At 42.0% G+C, this 20,669-nt stretch overlaps 2 protein-coding genes across 4 annotated transcripts in view; one reads left to right on the top strand and one right to left on the bottom strand.

Annotated features, from left to right (window-relative positions):
• Positions 1 to 625: 625 nt before the first annotated feature.
• On the bottom strand, positions 626 to 2,407 carry ppcs (phosphopantothenoylcysteine synthetase). 3 transcript variants are annotated; one of them, XM_019892426.1, is made up of 4 exons: positions 2,287 to 2,407; positions 1,485 to 2,010; positions 1,316 to 1,419; positions 626 to 1,174 (listed from the first exon to the last, which is right to left on the bottom strand). In XM_019892426.1, the coding sequence occupies exons 2-4, from the start codon at positions 2,002 to 2,004 to the stop codon at positions 848 to 850; spliced, it is 951 nt and encodes a 316-aa protein (XP_019747985.1). In that variant the 5' UTR covers positions 2,005 to 2,010; positions 2,287 to 2,407; the 3' UTR covers positions 626 to 847. The 3 variants fall into 3 exon arrangements, with proteins under 3 accessions (XP_019747985.1, XP_019747986.1, XP_019747984.1); XM_019892427.1 differs by having other exon boundaries at positions 1,485 to 2,007; XM_019892425.1 differs by having other exon boundaries at positions 1,485 to 2,013; positions 2,287 to 2,405.
• Positions 2,408 to 3,993: 1,586 nt separating this feature from the next.
• foxj3 (forkhead box J3) overlaps positions 3,994 to 20,669 on the top strand; it is a 107,643-nt gene continuing 90,967 nt past the window's right edge. Inside the window, exon 1 of the mRNA XM_019892406.1 lies at positions 3,994 to 4,292. The gene's annotated coding sequence lies outside the window, so the exon portion shown is untranslated. The remainder of the gene's footprint in view (positions 4,293 to 20,669) is intronic.

Here is a 20,669-nt window from a genome sequence, read left to right as displayed (position 1 = left end):
GATCTGCAGTGTCCTCATCAAGGCTTTTTAATTTTATATTTGACTCAACGTGGGTTGTGGCAAATGTATTTTTAAACTTGCTTACCAGTAACAACAAAAGGTAATTCAATAAAGGTGAGGGTTTCAGATCTCATCAAGCCAAGTCAGATGTCAAAAAAATAGATCCAAAGTAAAAGTGATCACAAATTAAACTTGGCCTCCTAAAGGGGAAGTCATGAGTCCAAAATTTTCTTTACAATATGTTCTATGTGGCCCCACTGGTCTAAACATTCTGATTGACACTGCGTTTGTGGAATATGAATTAAGCAGCAAAATCCACTTGTTTTTATCCAACTCAGGCAGCGGCTATTTTGTCACTTGCTGTTGACTGAAAATGACATCACAAGTGTCTTAAGGGCTCAGCTTGCGAACGACATGACCAAACCCAGAAAATAGGTGAGCAGTGGTTGTTCGTTACCTGAGCAACTGTGATGTCGTTTTCAGTCAACAGCAAGCGGATAAATGGCATCCCTGTTAGATGGATAAACGTGTGGATTGGACCACTTCATTCATATTCTATAAAAGCATTATTAATCAGATTGCTGTTTAGACTAGTGGGGTTGTGTAAAACATTGTAAAAAAAATGTTGGATTTGACTCAGCCTATAAGTCCTGCAACTTGTTGAGGCATGAAAGTACTGCGCCCTAAATTATTTTGCTCCTTAACATCCATAATTCTGAAACCGCATCAAGACACCTACACACAAACATTGCACATGATTCTTTGCTTTCAATTCGTGAATCATCCCTCTTCGACTGCAAAGCTAAGAATCAAGACAACATCCAGGTGATGATGACAGCGATGGCACTCAGCCCACTTGTTGCCCAATGAAGTGCTTGTGGGCCGCGGTCAAATTAGTCACGATCTTCTCCTCGATCTCCACCTGGTTGTCGACGTCCTCCTTGGAGAGGACCACCTCGTGTTGGCTGGTGGGCGTCACCACCACCACATGGCCCCGCCGTGAGTCCAAAACATTGGCGACCACCACCTGGTGCCTGTATGTGTCCAGTGCTTGTCGAGCCTTCTCCAACAGGATGGCGGCATCCGTCTCCAGTTTGAAGGATATGACGAACGCCCGCGGCGCCCAGTCTATCACCAACGGGGACAGAATTTTGGGCACCATCTTCAAGCTCAGCTGTGGGCAGATAGGGATTCATTGTTGAGATTTTTTTTAAATAGACCACATTAGCAGGGTACGTACATATCGACTTTTAACATTTTTATTGATTTTTTTAAAAGGCAAGAGTGCACCGTTTTAAATGTATTTCTGGCTTACTTGAAGCGGTCCATTGGAAGACTGGATTTTGTGCTCTGGCATGTCACACGCGGGGATGTAGAAATCTGACACAGCCGCTGCCAAGTAAAACATGGCCTTGGATCCTAAAATCCAGAGGTCTGTTAGTGACATGTGAACATAAGTTGACACGACATCCGTTTACATCTACCTATGCTGCTGAGGGCCTGTGCTGATGCCTTGAGGAGGTGCAGATAGTCAGACAGAGTGCTGAACTCGACGGGAAGCAGCAGTTGGCTGGCTGTGACTTCCTGATACTTCTTCAGCACTTTGGCAATGTTTGGGAGCACCTGCGGGTTCACCACCACACGGTCCTGATCCCCGCCCGAAAACTGCAGGGCATCCAGCACATTGATAGAGGAGAACGTGCGAGCATATGGATAGAGTGAGCGATGCCTGTGCAGGAAGACAACGGCGTAACCGGCGTCCAGGAAGTACTCTGCAGATTGCGCTCCCCTTCTCCCGCTACTAAAATTATCAAGGAAGCGAACGGTGCGCGACTCCAATGGAACTTTGGTGCCACCCGATGTGATGAGGACCACACAACGGCCCGCCTCGGCATGGAGCCGGGCGAAGGCGGTCATCCTCTCCCGGACCTCGTCCACTTGCGATGGAGCGGCGAACTCTTCAGCCAGCTTGCCATCGATGGAAGACACTCTGGGTTCTGCCATGGCCTGTTGCTGTTAATATTTGTGGGTAGGTGGGGAAATTAGTTTTTCCTTATCTAAGTCTTGAAGTTAAACTTAACACCAATCAGTTTCATTTTCTATTCCCCAATCACTTTCATTTTCTATTGCCCGCCAACGCAGAGTACAGTAATAACAAAACCTACAGCTGTCACTTTTGGACGAACACAAGGTGAACTATAGTTTGTCTGCGACTTCCTCATGTGTCCGTGTCGTAACCACGCTTTAATTTTTGGAGAAAAACAGCACGTCGTGAAAAAAACTTACTTTTGAGTCCAAGGTGTGAAGGAAGATGCGTAAACTGTGAAGCCGAGGACCTCGAGTCGCAACTTTGGCACTTCCTGGAACTGAGGACCGCTGTTCTTCGCTTTGTTGAGAAGTACATTAGCGCCCCTAAGCGGGTATCTGTTGTACTACTGTCATACTGAATGATGGACGGAGGGAGGGATGGATTGATGGATGGATGGATGGATAGATAAACGCAGCATATACATCCCCCTGTTCTAATGCCATTGTTCTGTGGAAAAAAAAAAAGATGAGATAACTAATCTAAAAACTTTTGATGGAACTGTTCATAATTCCCTCCACCTTGGCACCGTATCAGTGTGGTGTTCTTTTGGAGATTAGTATGTTGTGTTTGTGGCATGTCCCATACATTTTGGAATTATAGGCAAAAACTTCATCTTCACTTGACCCTAACATAGTTAATGCGTTTGGAATATTTTGTCAGATATTTTATATCCAGTGTACATAAATGGATGACGATATAGATAGAGGAATGATTTTAAGGCGATTTAAGGTCATTTATTTACTTTTCGGTTGAGACAGAGCGAGCACCATGCACAAACACAGAGCATGTTTCTGAGGAAGGGAAAAAGGCTCTTTATTTTCACACTTGGTGCGTAGTTAATCATATTAGCTTTTGAATTAAATCTTTTTTTTCATAAGGATAATATGTGGTAAAATGTCATAATTTTGTTGTTCAATAATTTGCTTTGACTTTCAAAACCAATGCCTAAATAGTACCAGTAATTCATCAACGGGGGACGCTGTTGTATTGCTGAATAGAGCGCACTGTCTGCAGCAACCTTTTTCTTTTTCTTGTAAGAAGTCACCTGGCCAGTTTTTGCCTGGATATAAATACTTTCCCATTTATCAATTAAACGTGCACTTATCAGAGACTGTGTTATGCTGTAATTGAACACTATGTCAGATAAAATTACTACAGTGCAGAAACGAGTGATGTTTTTATTTGTGTATATGTGTTAATGGTTTATTTTTTTTCCTTTTACAACTGTGATTTAGGGCTTTATTCATGTTGACTTTTTTAAAACCATGCAATAACCTTTGAGTTCTTGATAATCAGGAGCACTAATAACTTTTGTGCACACACCCAGAACTCTGTACCTATTAATACATCTAAAATTAAATCCTGTAATACATTATTTGATACAAGTAGGAAACTTTTTTTAAAGCAACAAGGCTAAGAAAATGGTTGAATAAACATTTGCTAGGGCAATGGGGACCCTCGTGTCGATAAAGCAGTTCAGAGGATGGATGGATGGAGCTATCCGCAAGTATGACATATGTCTGTCTGTCTGTCTGTCTGTCCATTTCGCTCTCTATTTCTCTCTATATATTTCTCTCTCTATCACATCATATACATGTATATATGATATTTACTGTACATACATTACAATATATAATTATTTTGAATATGTACTGTAATATACATCAGAATATTAGAACCTTATGCAAAATGAGTAATAACATATCCAAATGACAAAACATCTAATTCATCAAACATTTCATTCCCCGTTTTGCAAGGACAATGGAGATGAGATTCCTCGCGTTCTTTACCTCGGACTAATTTCTATGGCGGCAGCGGCGGCGACCGAGTTGGGGGGGGGGGGGGTTTGGGGGGGGGGGCAACAACCCTTCGTGCACGTCGACGTTCGCCAAAAAAGTAGATCCGGCGAAAGCGCGGAGAGTCCCGGATGTTGGCTCGGCCGCGGAGCGAGAGGCGAAGCGGGGAGAAGGCAGGCAGAAGCAGAGAAGCAGAGAAGGGACGCCACGGCACCGTAGTCACACCGGCGAACCTTCGGCAGCTCTTTGCCCGGGTCGACAAGCGTTCGAGCGCGCGGGGGACACTCTCGGGGGAACCCGCCGGGCCACAGGAGGCGGACGGCGTCAGAAGGCGGGAGCAGTTAAGTGCGAAACTACAGCGAGGATTACGCAGACCACCGTCAACATCAGCTCTCTCTCCCCACAGAGTAAGTGAGCCACTCGGGCATGCAAGTTGAACTAGGGCCCGAGAAATGGACGACTTTTTGTCGCACAAAGTGTTGTGCGTTCAAGTTCTCACATCGAGGAGGGAGGAGGGGCGGGCTGGGGGGGGGGGGGGGGGGGGGGGGGGGGGGGTTGAACCCGGCGCGCAGGCCCCGGTTGACAGCTTTCCGCTCGCCGTGGCAGGGGGGCGAGCTTAGGGTGGCTAGGCTGGGGGAGACACCCTCTTTTCTGGGTGTAATGTAGTGACGTACCCCAGCTCTCTTCCACAGCTAGCCTAGCTGTTTGGTATGCGTGTGCAGTAGGAAGTATGTGTGCGCGTGTGTTTCTTTGCCTGTGTGTGTGTGTGTGTTTGTCTCATTTGGCTTTCCTGCGTGCCCTGGTGGCATTTGACTCACAGCTGTTGCAGTGTGTCCCCCCCTCCCTCACTGTCAATCGTGTCCTCCTCGCACACCGCCATTGAATTCCTCCCTAACATAAATATATTCATACTTATGCTTCGAGGCTCAACAAGTGCAGCATATGAAACCCGGCGGCCGGCCACAACATTAAATACACCCGCACGACACTATAAACGCGTCCGTTGCCCCCCACCACCTCCAAATCTGATGACAATGCTGTGTTTGAACATTAGGGGCGTGTCACCCCCCACGTGCATGTTAATATCGAGTGGCCTTCGATTTACGACAGCCTAGTTCCTACGGCGACAAATCCGTATGTAAGTCGGAACATGTTACCAGCACTTGGGGCCAGAAAGATCATCTGTTGTGTCGCAGGAATTTCCCAGTTTAACTCAACTGGTCTGAAAAGTATTTATTTACTAAATGTAGCATATATTTGGTGATCTATCTGTGCCAATGACAGTGACTGGCAGAAAACTTAAAATGCTCTTTAACCACGACATATCATCATTTCAGAGTACTGTATTGAACCCCTGCCGATTCTTGGTGTGCTATTCACAAATTGACCTATTTCTGTGGAACTGACCGCCAGCTATTTTCTCACAAACTTCCCACTTTGCGTTTTTTTTTTTTTTTGTGCGTGTCCTTTCTGAAATGCCTCAAGATGTCACCAATTCCCTGTGTAAAGAGGAAAGTAGTACAGTATTTGCTGTGAAGGAAATATGGTGAAGTGATGCATCTTGACTGAGAGATGAGCTTTGCATAATGGGGAGGAGCTAAATTTAGTCTGGGTTGTTGGTGTTAAGTCATGGAGAGTCTGCCATGTGCATATAATTGAGCACTTTGGGTATAAACAGTTTTAAGAGTAATATTGTAAAATGAGTTTGAAATAATATTTTAGTCCTTTTTTCCCTCTTTTTTTTAGCTATTTGTGCCAGTGCTCGCTGTACTTTACTTCCCCAGATGCACTTTTTGTGATATTTTGTTGAGAACCAGTAGTTACTAACTTATGCTAACACAGTAGTTATGTCATAATTTCATTTAATATTTGTATAAAAACTCTAAAATAATCAAAGGACAAATACTATGACAGTCACTGAGCACACCTTGTTGTGTCGCAAGGCATTAAATACATTACTGCGTCGTGCATTCCTGCTAGTAGTCTGCACGTCTGCCACACCGTCGAGGGTTTTTCTGTTCACATCTGGAGTGGAGTTTGCATATTCTCCCTGTGCTTGAGTAGGTTTTCTCCAGGTACTCTGGCTTTCTTTTACATTCCAAAAACATGCACATTAGGTTAATTGAAGACTGTCCATATGTGTGAATGACTTTACGTTTGTCTGTAAAGCATGCGGCTGGACAGTGCCGTGTGCAGGTCAGTTGGGATAGGTTCCAGCTTACTTGTCACTCAGATGACAAACTGTTTAGAAAACGGATGAATGGGTTGTGCATGCCTCCATCCTCTAACTGTCCCAACTAACCTCAGACTGAAAGAAATGCCCGTAATATTAGTCAGCACCCGCAATGAAAGGTCAGACTTGGTTTTGCATGTTAATCACCTTTCCTTTAAATGTGAGTGAGTATTCGTGCATGCAGCTTCACATATTCACACACACACACACACACACACACACACACACACACACACACACACACACACACACACACACACACACCGTTAAAAGTCATACAGTTTTCTGGAAAAGTGAGCTTCACAAATTTTAAGACAGTAGTTGGTACTTTGAGATGCAGCAATGCCTCATGCAATATGCGTACAGCAAATATCATGAAAGTTGATGAGGAATTGTATGCTTTTATTTGTTTTTGACCAATCAGATGCAGCCTTAAATGTGAATCACCATCCAAAGGGAGAACAGTATTAAGGGGCATTACAAATACTAGATAACTTGATTAGATAAAAATGCAATAATCATGCTTATTTTTCCACATTAAAAGTACTAGTTCTTTCATTAGATGATGAAGAAATAATTTAAGTACATGTAAAATATCGCATATTGGATGTTTTTCCAGTATTGTGCTGCCCTAGTTGTGAGCAAAAATTTAAGATACAAGCACTGCCTGTTAGCAGTGATCTTAAGTCGCTGTACAGTGTTCGCCTGGAAAAAAATAGCTGAAGCTAGCGAGTCTACACACCATTCTCATCCACCACCATCATCTTATTTTCATACTCTCAGACCCGTGCAAATGTATGAAGACTGTCAAAAGTCTTCTGTAAATTGGCTGACTGGAAGACAGGATGCCAAAAACACACGATTAGCACTGAGTGAACATTAAGCGTTAAACATTGACGTGGCGTTGCAGAGCTGACGAGTCCGCTAATCGGTTCAAATCCGGACCCTCTGCCCATGTGTATTTATACACTTGTATGACTTCAGTTTCTCAGTTTCTACCTTCTTTGGGGGGTTTTGATATTTAATTGCCACACCACCGAATATGCCCATCTGTGCATCATTTCATAGATTACTCATGATGCGACACGCGACAATTTTGGATGGATGTCAATGGCGAGGCTTGTGATTGTGAGTAGGAAGTGGTGGTGGTGGGAGGTGGGTGTGCTTTCACTGCCTCATTTGGAATGCGGCGAGTGGCCCTGTGCCTAGCCCCCCTTCACACTGAGAGCCTTTTTAATTTCTCCCCTCGTTGAAGTGATTATTCAAATGGCCATCCGTGAGGTGCAGTTATCAGACTCCTGGTGGTAGTTGAGCCTGTGGCTACATGCATACTCATCTCACGCGCACACGCACACACACACACACACACACACACACACACACACACACACACACACACACACACACACACACACACGCTACTGTGGTTGGACAGCACCGAACAACAGGTACCCTCTGCAGCAAAACCCTATTAGACCACTACGTCTCAGCCCTCAGGTGAAAAATCTATTGTGCTATGTGATTGGCAGGAGTCGATTTATTCATGAGGATGCCAATATATTTTTATTTATGATGTAGTAACTTTTTGGGGGTTGGGGGCTAGTATTATTCAGTACAAATCTAGAACAGTGGTAGCTGGAACACTATCTCTCTGACAATTGTCGACTTTCAAAGTAAAAGAGATCCATCCATTTATCTGTTGACTATAGTACGTGCCCTCAGCGGGTTATGGGTGAACTGGAGCATCTGCTGGCAGTGTACACCCTGGACTGGACTAGAAATAAGTTGGCACAATGGTAGCGAGCCAGGAGGATGGAATACATAAAAGACAGAGAATGTCCAACGTTTGGGATTATTTTGACACTTTAAAAAGAATGCAAGTTGCAATATATCTTCTGCAATGTCGAACTAACGAATGTACCACAACAACCAAAACACACACACACACACACACACACACACACACACACACACACACACACACAATCGATGTTAGCTTATTTGTTATAGCCTACCACTGCTCGTTAGAGCTTATTATAATGCCTCTTCAAGTAGTCAAGGATAGACATGGCCGTTGGTGGAGAAATGCATTTTTGAACAAACCGTAATGAAATTACACGAGATGCTGCGACCACAACTGACTCCCAGGTATTGAACCGTTCGCAGGCTGGTTAACGGTTACTGAATTAACACCCAGCTGCTAATCTGTGCTCACAGCTGCCAACTTTACCGTCACTCTGATTCGCTGTCTTGCTCTCACATTACTCACCGAGCCAGGCACCACACGTTTCCAATGATTTGATAAAACAATAGAATAATCGATAAAAGAATCAAGTCTGAGGTCATTGTGTAGTCATAGCCATTCAAAGTGTTTTAATGATGACGACGAATTAGAACAAAAAAAAAGTACTGAAGGTCGTCCTCGTCATGTTCAAGATTCATTACATGAAACCGGCATAAGCATGGGGGTACAACAAAGCGTGAGTTGCGAACCTCATAATTGTGAGGCAGACCTGCTAAACACTACTTCATCGTGCTGCCGCTCACAACACACAGGCTTGTTCATTCTTTGGTGTTGGCTGAATGAGGTGGAGTAAGGTGCAGCCATATTTCTCCACAATTTTGACCTTCAATCTACCACTGCATAATTTTTGGGTGCTTTGACTAGTGCTCATGTATGCTGTTATGTTTTTTGAATTTTTTTTTTTTAAACTCCAATTCCAAAGTGCTTTCAAATTCCTTTGGCATTGAATCTTAAGTCACATTCGGTCACACAATTGATTTTTAAATTCTAGTTCACCTTGAATGCAGGTATAAAGCTTTCCCTTCCTTCTCCACCGCTACAGATGCTTGTCCATGCTGACCAGTAACCATTTTTTTTTTTTTAATTCAAAAAAAAAATCCCTCCTCTCACTTTCAGTTGGAGGCCTAACTGTGAGGAGGAGGAAGTGGCTCAGTCTTCATTAGAGGCGCTGTGCCTCCTCACTAGAATGCAGATGAGGCGTGAAGCCATTCATCCGTTCGGAAGCGCCTCCCCGATTCCAATTTCAGTCTTGTTTGCAGTCACATTGTGTGAGCCCACTTCTCTGTGTTCGAGAAGTCTCTTTACAGGGGGGGAGATCAGAGGAGGATAATTGCACTTAAGTGAACCTCATTTAGTGCTGGCCAGAGCAATTACTGTAACTGCAGTTCTCTGCATTTTTGGGCGATGAGGGGAGCACAAGCAGCTGTCATTGAGTCTCTAAAGCCGACATATCAAATGGTGACAAGAACGACGTTGGCATGGCATCATGGGAATGACTGATTGTTCAATGGATTTTAATTCGTTTTTTTGCAGGATTTTTGCTCAGCTCCCTCGATTTTCCCCTCCACAGATTGACTTAATTAAATGTGACAATTAGACATGCATTATTTTCGTAATAATTGAAAATAAATGGTTTTCAAGGTGTTCAGTCTTCAGGCAACAGCTCTCGGCTTTGCGGGAGATGCTTCACCATTAAGGTGATTCAGGAGCCAAATTTTGGAGTTTTGCTCAGCCGGTTGCATCGGTATTTTTTTTCCCTGTAAATTAATGAATTTTTAAAGAAGCCATGGATGGATAGTGTGGGAGAAGGTGGATGTGGGAATGCGGTTCAGTTTTCAAACAAACAACTTCTTCACCGTAACCTGCCCAGTACCCTTCTCCCACGATGGGGAGAGTGAATTTAGTGAAGCTAGTGAAGCGGCTGCACTTAAATTTTCCCCCAAAATCCATCCAGCAATTCACCACCTCGGTTTTCCTCATCGCGCATTCTCCTCGCCGACTGAGTTGAATCTCTCCGTAAACTGTAAGCAATGACTCCTGCTCCGGTTGCTCGTTGGATGTAGATGAATCTGTGAATGAAAACCCCATTTTGCCTCATCTTAAAGTAATTCCTCAGATAGTTGCCAGGGGGCTTTAATCAACTGCAGAGTGATTCTTAATTCTTTTCAGCTCAATGTTAAGACGTTTTTAATCCTGAAATGCTCTGTGCTTACTTTTTCAAATCAACTCCAGGTTTACAGATGTGGTAATGACGTTTGCTGACACAGATGCTATTCAAAAGGTTAATGTACCCACCTAGAGAAACCATCTGTTTTTTCCAGATAGATCTCGAGAAGGCATCTGGTAAAAGTACAGCATTTATCTAAGTGGATCAGGCACAAGCAAAAGTAAGAAAGCAAAATTCAGATTCTGATACTATACCCGTATGTTGATATAGACACTGAAACGGTATCACGGCAAAAACATAAAACTTTAGTAAAAGCGGTGGAATCATGGATGTCAAAATGTGGAACTTAAAAAAATATGAAATAATGGGGGATATTAAGTAAGAAAATATTATTAAAAAACGTTGACAAAAAAAAATCCATAGTCAAGCTGTTATTCAAAAATGAAATGATTCTGCGAGCTGCTGCGATTGTTAGCCATGCTAAAACTATAATGATTTTTTTGGGTCACAAAATGAAGATGTGAAAGACAGTACGCAGTTCTCTTTTATCCACTCTGAGTGATTTGGACTCTTCATAGTAGCTTCAGTAGAAAAGAAACAGAGTACAGAGCTGCTTGCGGTTCATTCGTCTATTCACGGATCTTTGTTTTGTTATTTTATTCATCAATGAATTCATTTGCCGAGCCGCTTATCCTATGATAGGGTCACGGGTGTGCTGGAGCCTATCCCAGACAGATTCTCGCCATTTGTGGGTTGAATAGGTCCCAAGCCCCATCCACTGGACTGTATTTGTGAGCTGGGTAATAGTGCGGCTAGACTTCAAGACTCTTGGGTGCCTTGTTTTTTGTGTTTAAAGGTTTATAATATCTGCAACATCGATGCTAATTTATGTTCACCTGTCTACGCTTCGAATAACTGTTTGTCAGCATTAAGCAAGTGGACGTTGGTTGTTTGATTCTTTGTTTTGTTTTTCAGTTTTACAAAAAAAAACCTTCAACTGGAAGTGACAACAGCCCAAAGGAAACAAATGTTACCTCTTATTGAGAAACTTGTTTGCTGTCTGTCAAGCCGCACACAGTCATTCGTAAAAATACCTGTACTCATAAGATGTGGAATCGTACTGTTTTGATATCATGGTACTTTTTTCAAATACTGGCACAATGTGCACGTTTTTCACCTTTTTATCAACAAACGGTGTCGACAAAATTGACCAGTATCAACTCTAACAGACGGGTTACATTTACATAAGGGTGTTGACATACTGTAAAAAAAAAAAAAAAAAAAACATGTGACCCTCTCCTTCCCAGCCCTGTAGTGCAGAAATCAAACGTCACTGTCTGATAAGTGTTTTATACGTCACACCTGACACTGGCATCCTCATGCAGATAATTATCAGATTACAGGAAAGAACACAGTTGCGGCATAATCCCCCGTCGCTCAGTTATATAAAAAAAAAAACGTAAATGTTTTTGTCTTGTTAAGCCTCAGATGAAGTAGTTTTGCGGAATCTCCTTGTAAAAGTCGTTTGTTTAAGCAAAAGATATACAGTAATTAATCGTAAAGTGTTTTTACTTCACCATACTGATAACATACATAATCAGGAGCATCTGAACTACTGCATTAGGACACTTAAAAGCTTGCTGAGCGTATGCACACACACACACACACACACACACACACACACACACACACATGTACACAAAATAAAAAAAAACTATATATATATATATATATATATATATAAAAAGAGTAGGGGTAAGAGGGTGGCAATGCCTCAAGTACAAGTTAGCTTATTGTGACTCATTCCATTTTAGTGGTTTCAAAATGAATCAAGCGTTCTGTTAGCTCTTCCTTTGAAATGCATTCTCAGAACTGACTGGGCTAAATTATCAGAAATCTTTACCTAAAAAAAATACATTGCGTTTTCAAAACTGTGCACTTAAGCCACAATGATCAAGATGACATATACAAAAAAAAAAAAAAAAGGGGAACGGTTGAGAAACGAGTCTCGCTTTAGGACTGTAGTGATTAGCAACCTCCTAAATGAATGAGTAAATGCGCCATGCAACCAGTCACAAGTGGACAGCTCATCACTTCATAATGAATAATTTTCCACATTTAAAATCACCACTTGTGATCTCACTTGCGCGCATTATATGCAATCAGTCGCCTACTCCTATGTTTGAAAGCAACCTAATGTGTGGACGGGAGGCAGCACTGCATCTGCTGTATTTTAAGTGTCCATCTGAGCTGAAAATGAAACAGAAGCCAATGGGAAGTAGAAATCTAGAAAACAAAATACAAGCAGTAACGGCGCCAAGAATGTATGCCTGGTTATGCTTTTGACTACTGGCAATCATCTGAAGCGGTCATTGCGCCATAATATTGCAAGACAGATTTTATTTTCATCTTCGTCTTCTATTACCCCAATAAGACAAAGGAATAAGCAAGGGAACATTCTTTCATTTTCTTTAGCGCTAGTCCTCATTCTGGTTGTAGGTGAGTTGTAGCCTATCCTAGCTCACATTTAGCGAGAGGCATGGTGCAACCCGGACTGGTCGCCAGCCAATCTTTGACACCAAAATTGTATTATCTGTAAATTATACAATGAACCTCTGCTTAATTGCTGAACATATCCTCAGCTATTTGCTGAAAAACTCCCCTTTTTACAGTTTCTATGCCATTTTTGAAACGTTACACAATGCCCCCAAAGGCCTTTCCACATAGCCAAGCAGCACAATAATTGTAACAAAGGAGTATTTTGTAGGTATGTCGACTGCATTATATATGAGGGTGAAGCGAAGTTTAGCCTGAGAGGTTCGCGAAAGTTAGGGAGAGTCTTTGCCTATGTGGATGTACCATTGTCTTGTTTTTTTTTTTTTAATCGATCATCTGTCCCCAAAGATGAGTTTAAAGTTTAATTACAGTGTTTTGGTGTTTAAACTGTTACTAAAGGCAGTTATAACAATTTTTAGGCGGGCACAAGGCTTGAAATAAGTTTTCTTTGAGGAGCAGTTTTGCCAATCAATGACTCGATTTGAGGCGCAACTCTCCAATTTTGACGAGCAGGAACCTGAAGCAAGGGTTTGTCTTCGAAAATTTCCTGTGGGGGAATTACAAACACAACTACAAATTTCAATTTGAGTTTATTATTCCCGAATGGGTTGTGTTGTCCTTTAGCAAAACTGACATGATTAAAGAAAAGAGATCTTGTGTAACGTGATTTTTAAAACACTTATTGTGCAAATGTCAAAAGTCAAAATTAAAACTCAGGACTGTATTGTGAAAACGAACATGACATTTGTGATATTATAAATATTCAATATACTATATGAAAATACTTTTATTCTTGTTGGCCATTCCTCCTGGGTGACGTGAGCCGTAACGGAACAGTTAATTTCCTGTTCTGTTTAGCTACATGTGTGGCATTATGTCAGAGTTTTTCTCGGACAAAGTTAAACAAATGACTCGACAAACAGGGAAGATTGTCTTTCGGATCGGCGGAAGAGGATCTCTGAGGGCGAACGACGGTTGTTGCCCCATAATCACACTCAGAGTTCCCTGTCCTCCAGTCGGACTTTTGTTGTGTACATATGCAAAATATAAGAAAAACACTGCCCCCAATATTTTCATGCCACGCCCCCGGTCCAGCCCCTCGGTAGTGATCTGATTACCTTGGTTTAAGCTTTGAACCACAGATATGTTGACACTTTTCAGTCTTGTCGACAACGAATCAACAAGTTGTAGACTTCGCAGGTGACAAATGTCCGCCTGGGCGCGACAGCCGTTCCCAAATTATTTATTCCCACTTTGTGACCGAGTCTAGCCTTCTTCCATCTGTTCGCCCCCTTGCTTTGACGTGATAACTGTGGACTTCAAAAGCCCTCCGCCCAGACGACCGATATCTTTGCGCACAGGCATTTGGGGGCGCACTGAATACGCACCCAAACGTCTAGACATGCCCAAATTAAATGAAACTCGAAACATGATACAATTTTGCTCGTAGATTTCTCTATCACATTACTTTGGGTAATTTTGTCTCCACACCCTGATCTAGCCTGATATTTTGGTATTCAAAGGTGGCTTTAATATGGTTGCCAGACTTCTGTGAAAAGTGTACTTGATCGCCAAAACAATTCCGGTCTTTCCTGATTACATGTTAATCTTAGGTTAGTTGAGCAATTAGCATGGCTTTTTCCTCTCTTAATTACTCCTTGCCATCCCTGCGTGAGAACAATACTTATTAGCTTTTTTTCTGCCATGGAGACTCCGATGGCTGACTCAAGAGTTCATCCGCAACCTGTTTATCCACACCAGTAACCAGCCAAAGCTCAATGCTGGTTAGCTGATACACCGAGCTTGCCTCGACTTCCATGTCCCACGCGTAGGTGATGTAAGCTCATTGCGCCAAAGCTAATATGTTTGTGTTTAGCCTAGCGATTTTGGGACAGTCGCCGTAGCTCTGAAAAACAAAAAAAAATTCTGTGTTTTAATCATTTAGTAATCCAAATTTTGTGCCGCAAACTGTGATGATAAACTGCATACTTCGAGCCTTGGGACATCAAGTACTTTCATCGCGCGTGCGTGCGTGCGCGCGTGTGTGTGTGTGTTGGTGCAACGTTTCTCGACAATTATGGATCGAATATTTCCCGTATCTGCACTTTGACTTGCTCATTGTCATTGTTGGCCCATGCTGCTCCCTTCCATGAGGATTTTTCTCCAGCATTGTCACCCTCACTCACGAACACATTACTAAGTTTATGCGGCACATAATGGCGTGAGTCGTCATCATTGTGTAATACGGGAGCCATTTGTGATGTGATTGACCACAAATTTAAAAAACTAAACAAAACAGTCTCACTGTCGAGCAAGTTTGTCGTTTGAAAAAAAAAATTCCCGTCTCTGCTAAGGTTTCCACTTTCCCATCTGGGTTATTGTGTCAGGGGGCTTTACCTCGAAGTGAATGATGCATTTGTTACAGGAGCCACTGTAATGATTAAACCGCATGCCAAACACTGTAATGACATCTTCGCAAGCACTTCCTCCACAAGTCAGATCAAAAGTCTCTCAACGCGTGTGAGTCATTCAAGGAGATTGGTTGTTTAAGAACAAACGATGATGTCGACCAATTCACTGCTTCTGAGGCCTTATTCGAATGTAAGGATAGAGGCAAGATGAGGCAGTATGATTTAATAATATGAATCATCCAACCCCTCGAGTCTGCAATGTCGCACCTTTCTTAGCCCCTGCACAGACCTGCCAACAACGTTGATCTTCAGTGATGTGATTGCAAATGCGAATGATCGGACCCCAACTGGCAGACATCCTTGTCTTGACCGTGAGAAGGAATTAACATGGCGCTGGGGAAAAACTGGTGGAATGTCAGTTTGAAAAAGGTTAACTGAATGTTGGCATATATTTTACATTCAGTCGCTTAGCGTTTCCTAAATTAGCTTTCCTGTTAGTTTGGTTAACTTGTTCTATGAATGATGATACCATATCAATTTTCCCAGAATTAATTTCCATAAGAATAAACATTGTGGTTTGTCATCAGTGGAGTTGTGTTCACAGGAGTTCACATTGAGTTTCTGTCCTGAGAAACAGAAGTCATTTAGGTCTAACTCAGGTTAGTCCCATATGGCTGAATTTACATTGGAGATCCAAGTGCCCAATTCTGAATTTAATGCCCGGGTGTGATTTATTGACTCTTTGTTAAAATGAGGTAAATGTTCCCATTGAAATGAATGGAAATGCAATTAATCTGTTCCATCCCACAAATTGCTAAATTTTTTTTGTAATTTAAATTGGTGTGTGGTTAAAAATACAGTACAAAATAAAAGGAAAATGTACTTTGATATGAAGAAATAATACACCGAACAAATGCTTATTGTGCTATGACTTTAAATGAGGAGGGGAGAAGGACAATAGGTAATTCACTGTGAGTCCCCTTCCAAAAAAACAGGACAATCTTATTCAGATGTTTTTCTTTTGTCTGTTTGATTTCCAAATTTTTTTTTTTGGACACCAAAAAATGGCCAAGGGAAGCTTGTCTTTTTTGCCACATAAATGACTTTTAGGCAGCTGCTGTTGGAATTGTGATTGGAAGAAGCGTATAGGCGGAACTTCGGGCTGCACACACAATAGTTTGCTGCCATGGGGGGAAGACATCAACATTTTTTACTTCTATTTAAGATATGCTCCAGTACGATGAATATTATACATATACATAGAATCAAATGTTTTGACTCATTAGTCAAAAATCTAGATGGCCGCTGTGTGTGTGTGTGTGTGTGTGTGTGTGTGTGTGTGTGTGTGTGTGTGTGTGTGTGTGTGTGTGTGTGTGTCTGCACACACGACACGACAGCTTTCTATTTTCTGCAGCGCAGTTTTATGTGGGGTTTTGGGACGTTTACAGCCAACCGTAACCTTGAAGTCAATCTGAGTTCTAATTAAGAGTTCAAAAAAAAAAAATCTGATCAAATCTGATCCAATATTAATCAAAGAGGCCTGACTTTGATCTGAAGGTATCTGATTCCATGCGTTCTTTTCTTTCAACGATGGCATGTCATGTATTTGAGCTGTCACCTGAACCATGCAATGTAAATTTCGCCAAAGATAGATTGCTAATGTTAAAAGAGAATTGTATTGACTGCCTCTATCAGTCATGTTGGTTCTACAATTAATCATTTGTCGGGCAGTCATACAGAGAAATAGCTTCCCCCGATCCGATCCGAACATTCTCAATTACCCAGAGAAAGGCAGGCAATGCAGGGTCCACGAAACGAGATCTTGGCATTTTGGATTCTGCTTTAAATTGCATGCAAATGTGGGCTCAGTCAGTCCCGAGACTTGGGCTTCGAGCAGAAGTTGGAGAGCGTGTAATGTGCGCGAGGCTCGTGATCTGCACGGGCGAGCGCCAAGTCCTGATGTGGCGTCAGTTGGAAGGGGCCACGGTGGATCTGTTCGACCTGATCATTAAAACACTTCTTTTCATACCTCTCTGTTTCTAAGGGCTCGGCACACTCGGCAGAATCATTTATCAAAACCTCTCAGAACCTGGCTTCATGTAAAACCTGACGTATTAGCCTTAGATGTAGAGTTTGTGGTCTCCATGTGTGATTCAGAAAACCCCCAATCAATGCCAAGGATTCTCTCTCTCTGGATTTGGAGAGAATGTTGATCTCTGTGGACCAGGAAACCCACACAAGTGAATACTTGTTCTGGCTCTATTAACCCAACTCGTTCACTTCTTTCTTGCTCTCAGGCACTCGTGGCGCTTGATTACCTCTTCATTTTTCTTGTTGTTGTTGGGGGTTTTTTTTTGGCCTGGACTACTACTTTTTCTGCACCTCCTGTGCTCTTCGTTTAGCAAACAACACGTCTGCAGAGAATTCCGAAGAATGCATCTTGTTATGCGGATGAGTCATACTTCCTTTGGCCTGCGTGTCTCTCCCTCAGAGTGGATGAATGAGCAGGCGGAGCAATTTGGGATGAGGGGACACTGCGGCCGAGGCGACGCGGTCCGTGCCCGACGTAATTAAAGCTTGCGTTGGTTGTAAAGCGTCGCGGGCATCAGAATGTGTGCTGTCCCCGAGGTGAGTGCGTGACTGATGGCTCTGATGAGGCTGAGTCACCTCCTTCACAAAAAAAAAAAAAAAAAAGAAAAAAGAAAAAAAAAAGAGAGAGAGCTAGGAACTGTTTGGAAATTTTGGGCTCTGACCCTGAAAGCGAGCCACTCTGCCAGCAAGCTGCGGCTTCGGGAGGGAAGCCCGGAGCCCTGGAAAGCAGTGTGCCTGCACCTGCGATCTGACAAATCACCCTGCCTTACTGCTGGGAATGTATGCAGTATTAAAATACTGATGGGAGGGTGGTACATGTTGCGCCTGGGGACCTCTTTTTAGTGTCTTGTTGCCTTCCTCAAGGGACACACATGGCCGCGGCTGCCATCAGAGCATACGAGTTGTGTCAGAATTGTACCAGGGCTGGTGTTACCAGATATGTATTACAGTCTCAAACCAAAATCTTTTGAGTATATCCCTTCAATGTGGGGCAGGCAGTCAACCAGCACATCTACGCAAAGATATTGCAGCCCCTTCAGCGTCCTGACAGACAAACACAGACCATTTTTAGTCAACCAGTTAAAGTGTAGATGAACAAAACAAACTGACAAAGCACTTTTGTATGGGAACTAAACTGAAAAATCACATTCAAGATGATTGATCCACAGCAAATCAAATCGGCATCCACAAGCTAGCCACACTAATAAATATGTCAGTTATAAGATGCCGACCGTTTATGGATTCATTTTTGATTTGTGAGTGAATTTTTGAAATGTAATTTTAGAAAGATAATAATTCTAATAAATTACAACAGTATTTAGTTATGGAAAATAACAATGAAATGTGTTATTACCATAACAGGCCCACATTATACTTCTAAGTTTGGGAATACCTGGTCTGTGCGCCTTGAATGTATTTATGGTTGAAGCCAGCATTCTCAAATTTTTGAAAATATTTAATTCAGTAATTATTTTGCGCACCACGAGAGTACTGGTGTCAAACCCCAGGACTGGGGGCCAGATCCGGCCCGCCACATCACTTTATGTGGCCCTCCAAAGCAATTTTTTTTCTTGCTAAAATACCAAAATTGCAAATTGTCTTCACCTTCAAAAGCACTTAGATATTGCAGGCATTTTCATTACCAATCCCTCTTTCAAAATAAATGTAATAATATTTAAACAAAATGGCCTCTGATTTCAAAACTATAGTTAGTCATCAGTTTGCTGTGTACATGAAATATAAGGCAATTTGGTTCATAGTTACAACGGCTCCCCAAAAGGAAACCCTAACCACGAAGTGGCCTGTGACAAAAGTAAATTGAACACCCCTGCATGAGAGGGAGCTTGTGTACCATGAGTGGTACTAGTTCACAATCACCGGTCTATACTATTGCTCTAGTTCTGATTTGACACTTCTTATTATTTTTTTCTTAATTCTCAGTGAGTGTGTTGTTTTGGGATTAACGCCCATCTGTATCACTCATAGAATGTCTTAGATGACAACAGGCACATATTGACGGGGTAGGTCCAGTCTGTCCTTTTTCAATTTTTCAATTTTATTGGCAATCTTTTTTTTTTTTATTTTTTATTTTTTATCCACATCAGATTCCTATCTGAGGTTATCCAACATTTTTTTTAATTCTTCAATACTCATATCTCATTGGTGCCAAATAGCGAGCAGACAAACGGAATTTGTCTGTTTTAACTCCAGTCCTAATAGATAATGTCGCAGCTATTGAGCACTAGCACCTTGATATTTTCTCCTAAAGTTATACATCCAAGTTTACGCATGATCACATTGTATCGCAGGATGTAAATGTCCATAAGAAAACCAGGTGACCTTTTAAAAGTGCTGATGAAAGTGTATCAGTCTGCCATTCGTCTGGTCTCTCTCTGTTTCCCTCATACCTGCTCCTCTTGGTCCCCTGCCAAAGCCTATGACTCACAGGAGACTGAGTGACCTACTTTCTCCGTCTTCTAGGAGTGCCAGAAGATTCCCTTTTTGTTTGCGAGACAGTGTAGTGGGTAAATATAAGTCATTTAAAATGCACTTAAGGCACCCATTTTTAGATTTAGGAAGCTTTAAGACTGTGTCAGCATGGCTGAATCCCAGAGGATTCCCTTTATTATCGCATAATAGTAGTTAAGCTTTGATCCTCAATTAGATGTAAACTCAGTATCATGCAAAACCTGCTCTAATCACGCCAGAACTTGAGAACTGTCATTATCCTCTGGTATTCGTTTCCATGTGATCATTTTTCAGGTTGCTCTTCATCCACCTTTTCAGATTATGCGTGTAGACAAACCCTCTTTTAAAATGAAACAGCCTAGGTTGCCCGGAGCTGTAGTTACTTTGTTGTAGTAATGATAGCAGTTTGAACAGGTGGCTTTAAATATCTGGATTAGGACGAATCATGCAAGTGAGAGAGACAGCGGCGGAAGGCATAGTACTTATTTTTCCCAAGCGTTTTGTCAAAACAGTTTAGTGTAATGAAATCTGAGGTTTTTGAAAACTCTGGCTAGGATGAAGATTTTTGAGCATACCGTAGCATTTAAAAAAAATATGTAATTTCCAAATAAGGAAAGGATATTTTCTTGACATTCCTATCCCTAATGTGGACAATTTTTTAAATTTAACAATGCATGTACACATACACCTATATAGATATTCTGTAGAATATCTCAAAAATATGTGTTTATGTGAATTTAGCATTAGCAAGCTAGCAAAAGTCTAACTGATTTTTCTGAAATCATACACACATTTATGGTGCAGGGGCCGAGAAAGAACTCATAAAATGCAGTTGCCACTTTGATTAAAGTTGTTGATCATATTTTCATTTCTCGCTGTTGTACTGCATGTTGAATTTAGTGGTTACCACGTCTGCCTCACAAACTGCAGTTTGGGGTTCAAATCTGCGCTCAGGTTCTTCTATGTGGACTTTGCTTGTTCGGGTTTTTCCTTATCATACATGGCAATTTTCCGCGGATCCGCGGAAATCCGCCGTTTTATTTCTTAAATTGA

Source organism: Hippocampus comes, unplaced genomic scaffold (genome assembly GCF_001891065.2).
Source record: "Hippocampus comes isolate QL1 unplaced genomic scaffold, H_comes_QL1_v1.1 scaffold137, whole genome shotgun sequence".
NCBI lineage: Eukaryota > Metazoa > Chordata > Actinopteri > Syngnathiformes > Syngnathidae > Hippocampus > Hippocampus comes.
The sequence above is the reverse complement of the archived record's forward strand: the minus strand, read 5'-3'. Positions and strand labels throughout refer to the sequence as shown.

Coding starts and splice junctions, on each gene's coding strand:
- ppcs (XM_019892426.1), bottom strand. CDS start 2,004: ATGGCAGAACCCAGAGTGTCTTCCATCGATGGCAAGCTGGCTGAAGAG. Junction 1,420..1,484: donor ACAGGCCCTCAGCAGCATAG/GTAGATGTAAAC, acceptor TCTGGATTTTAG/GATCCAAGGCCATGTTTTAC. Junction 1,175..1,315: donor CTTCCAATGGACCGCTTCAA/GTAAGCCAGAAA, acceptor ATCTGCCCACAG/CTGAGCTTGAAGATGGTGCC.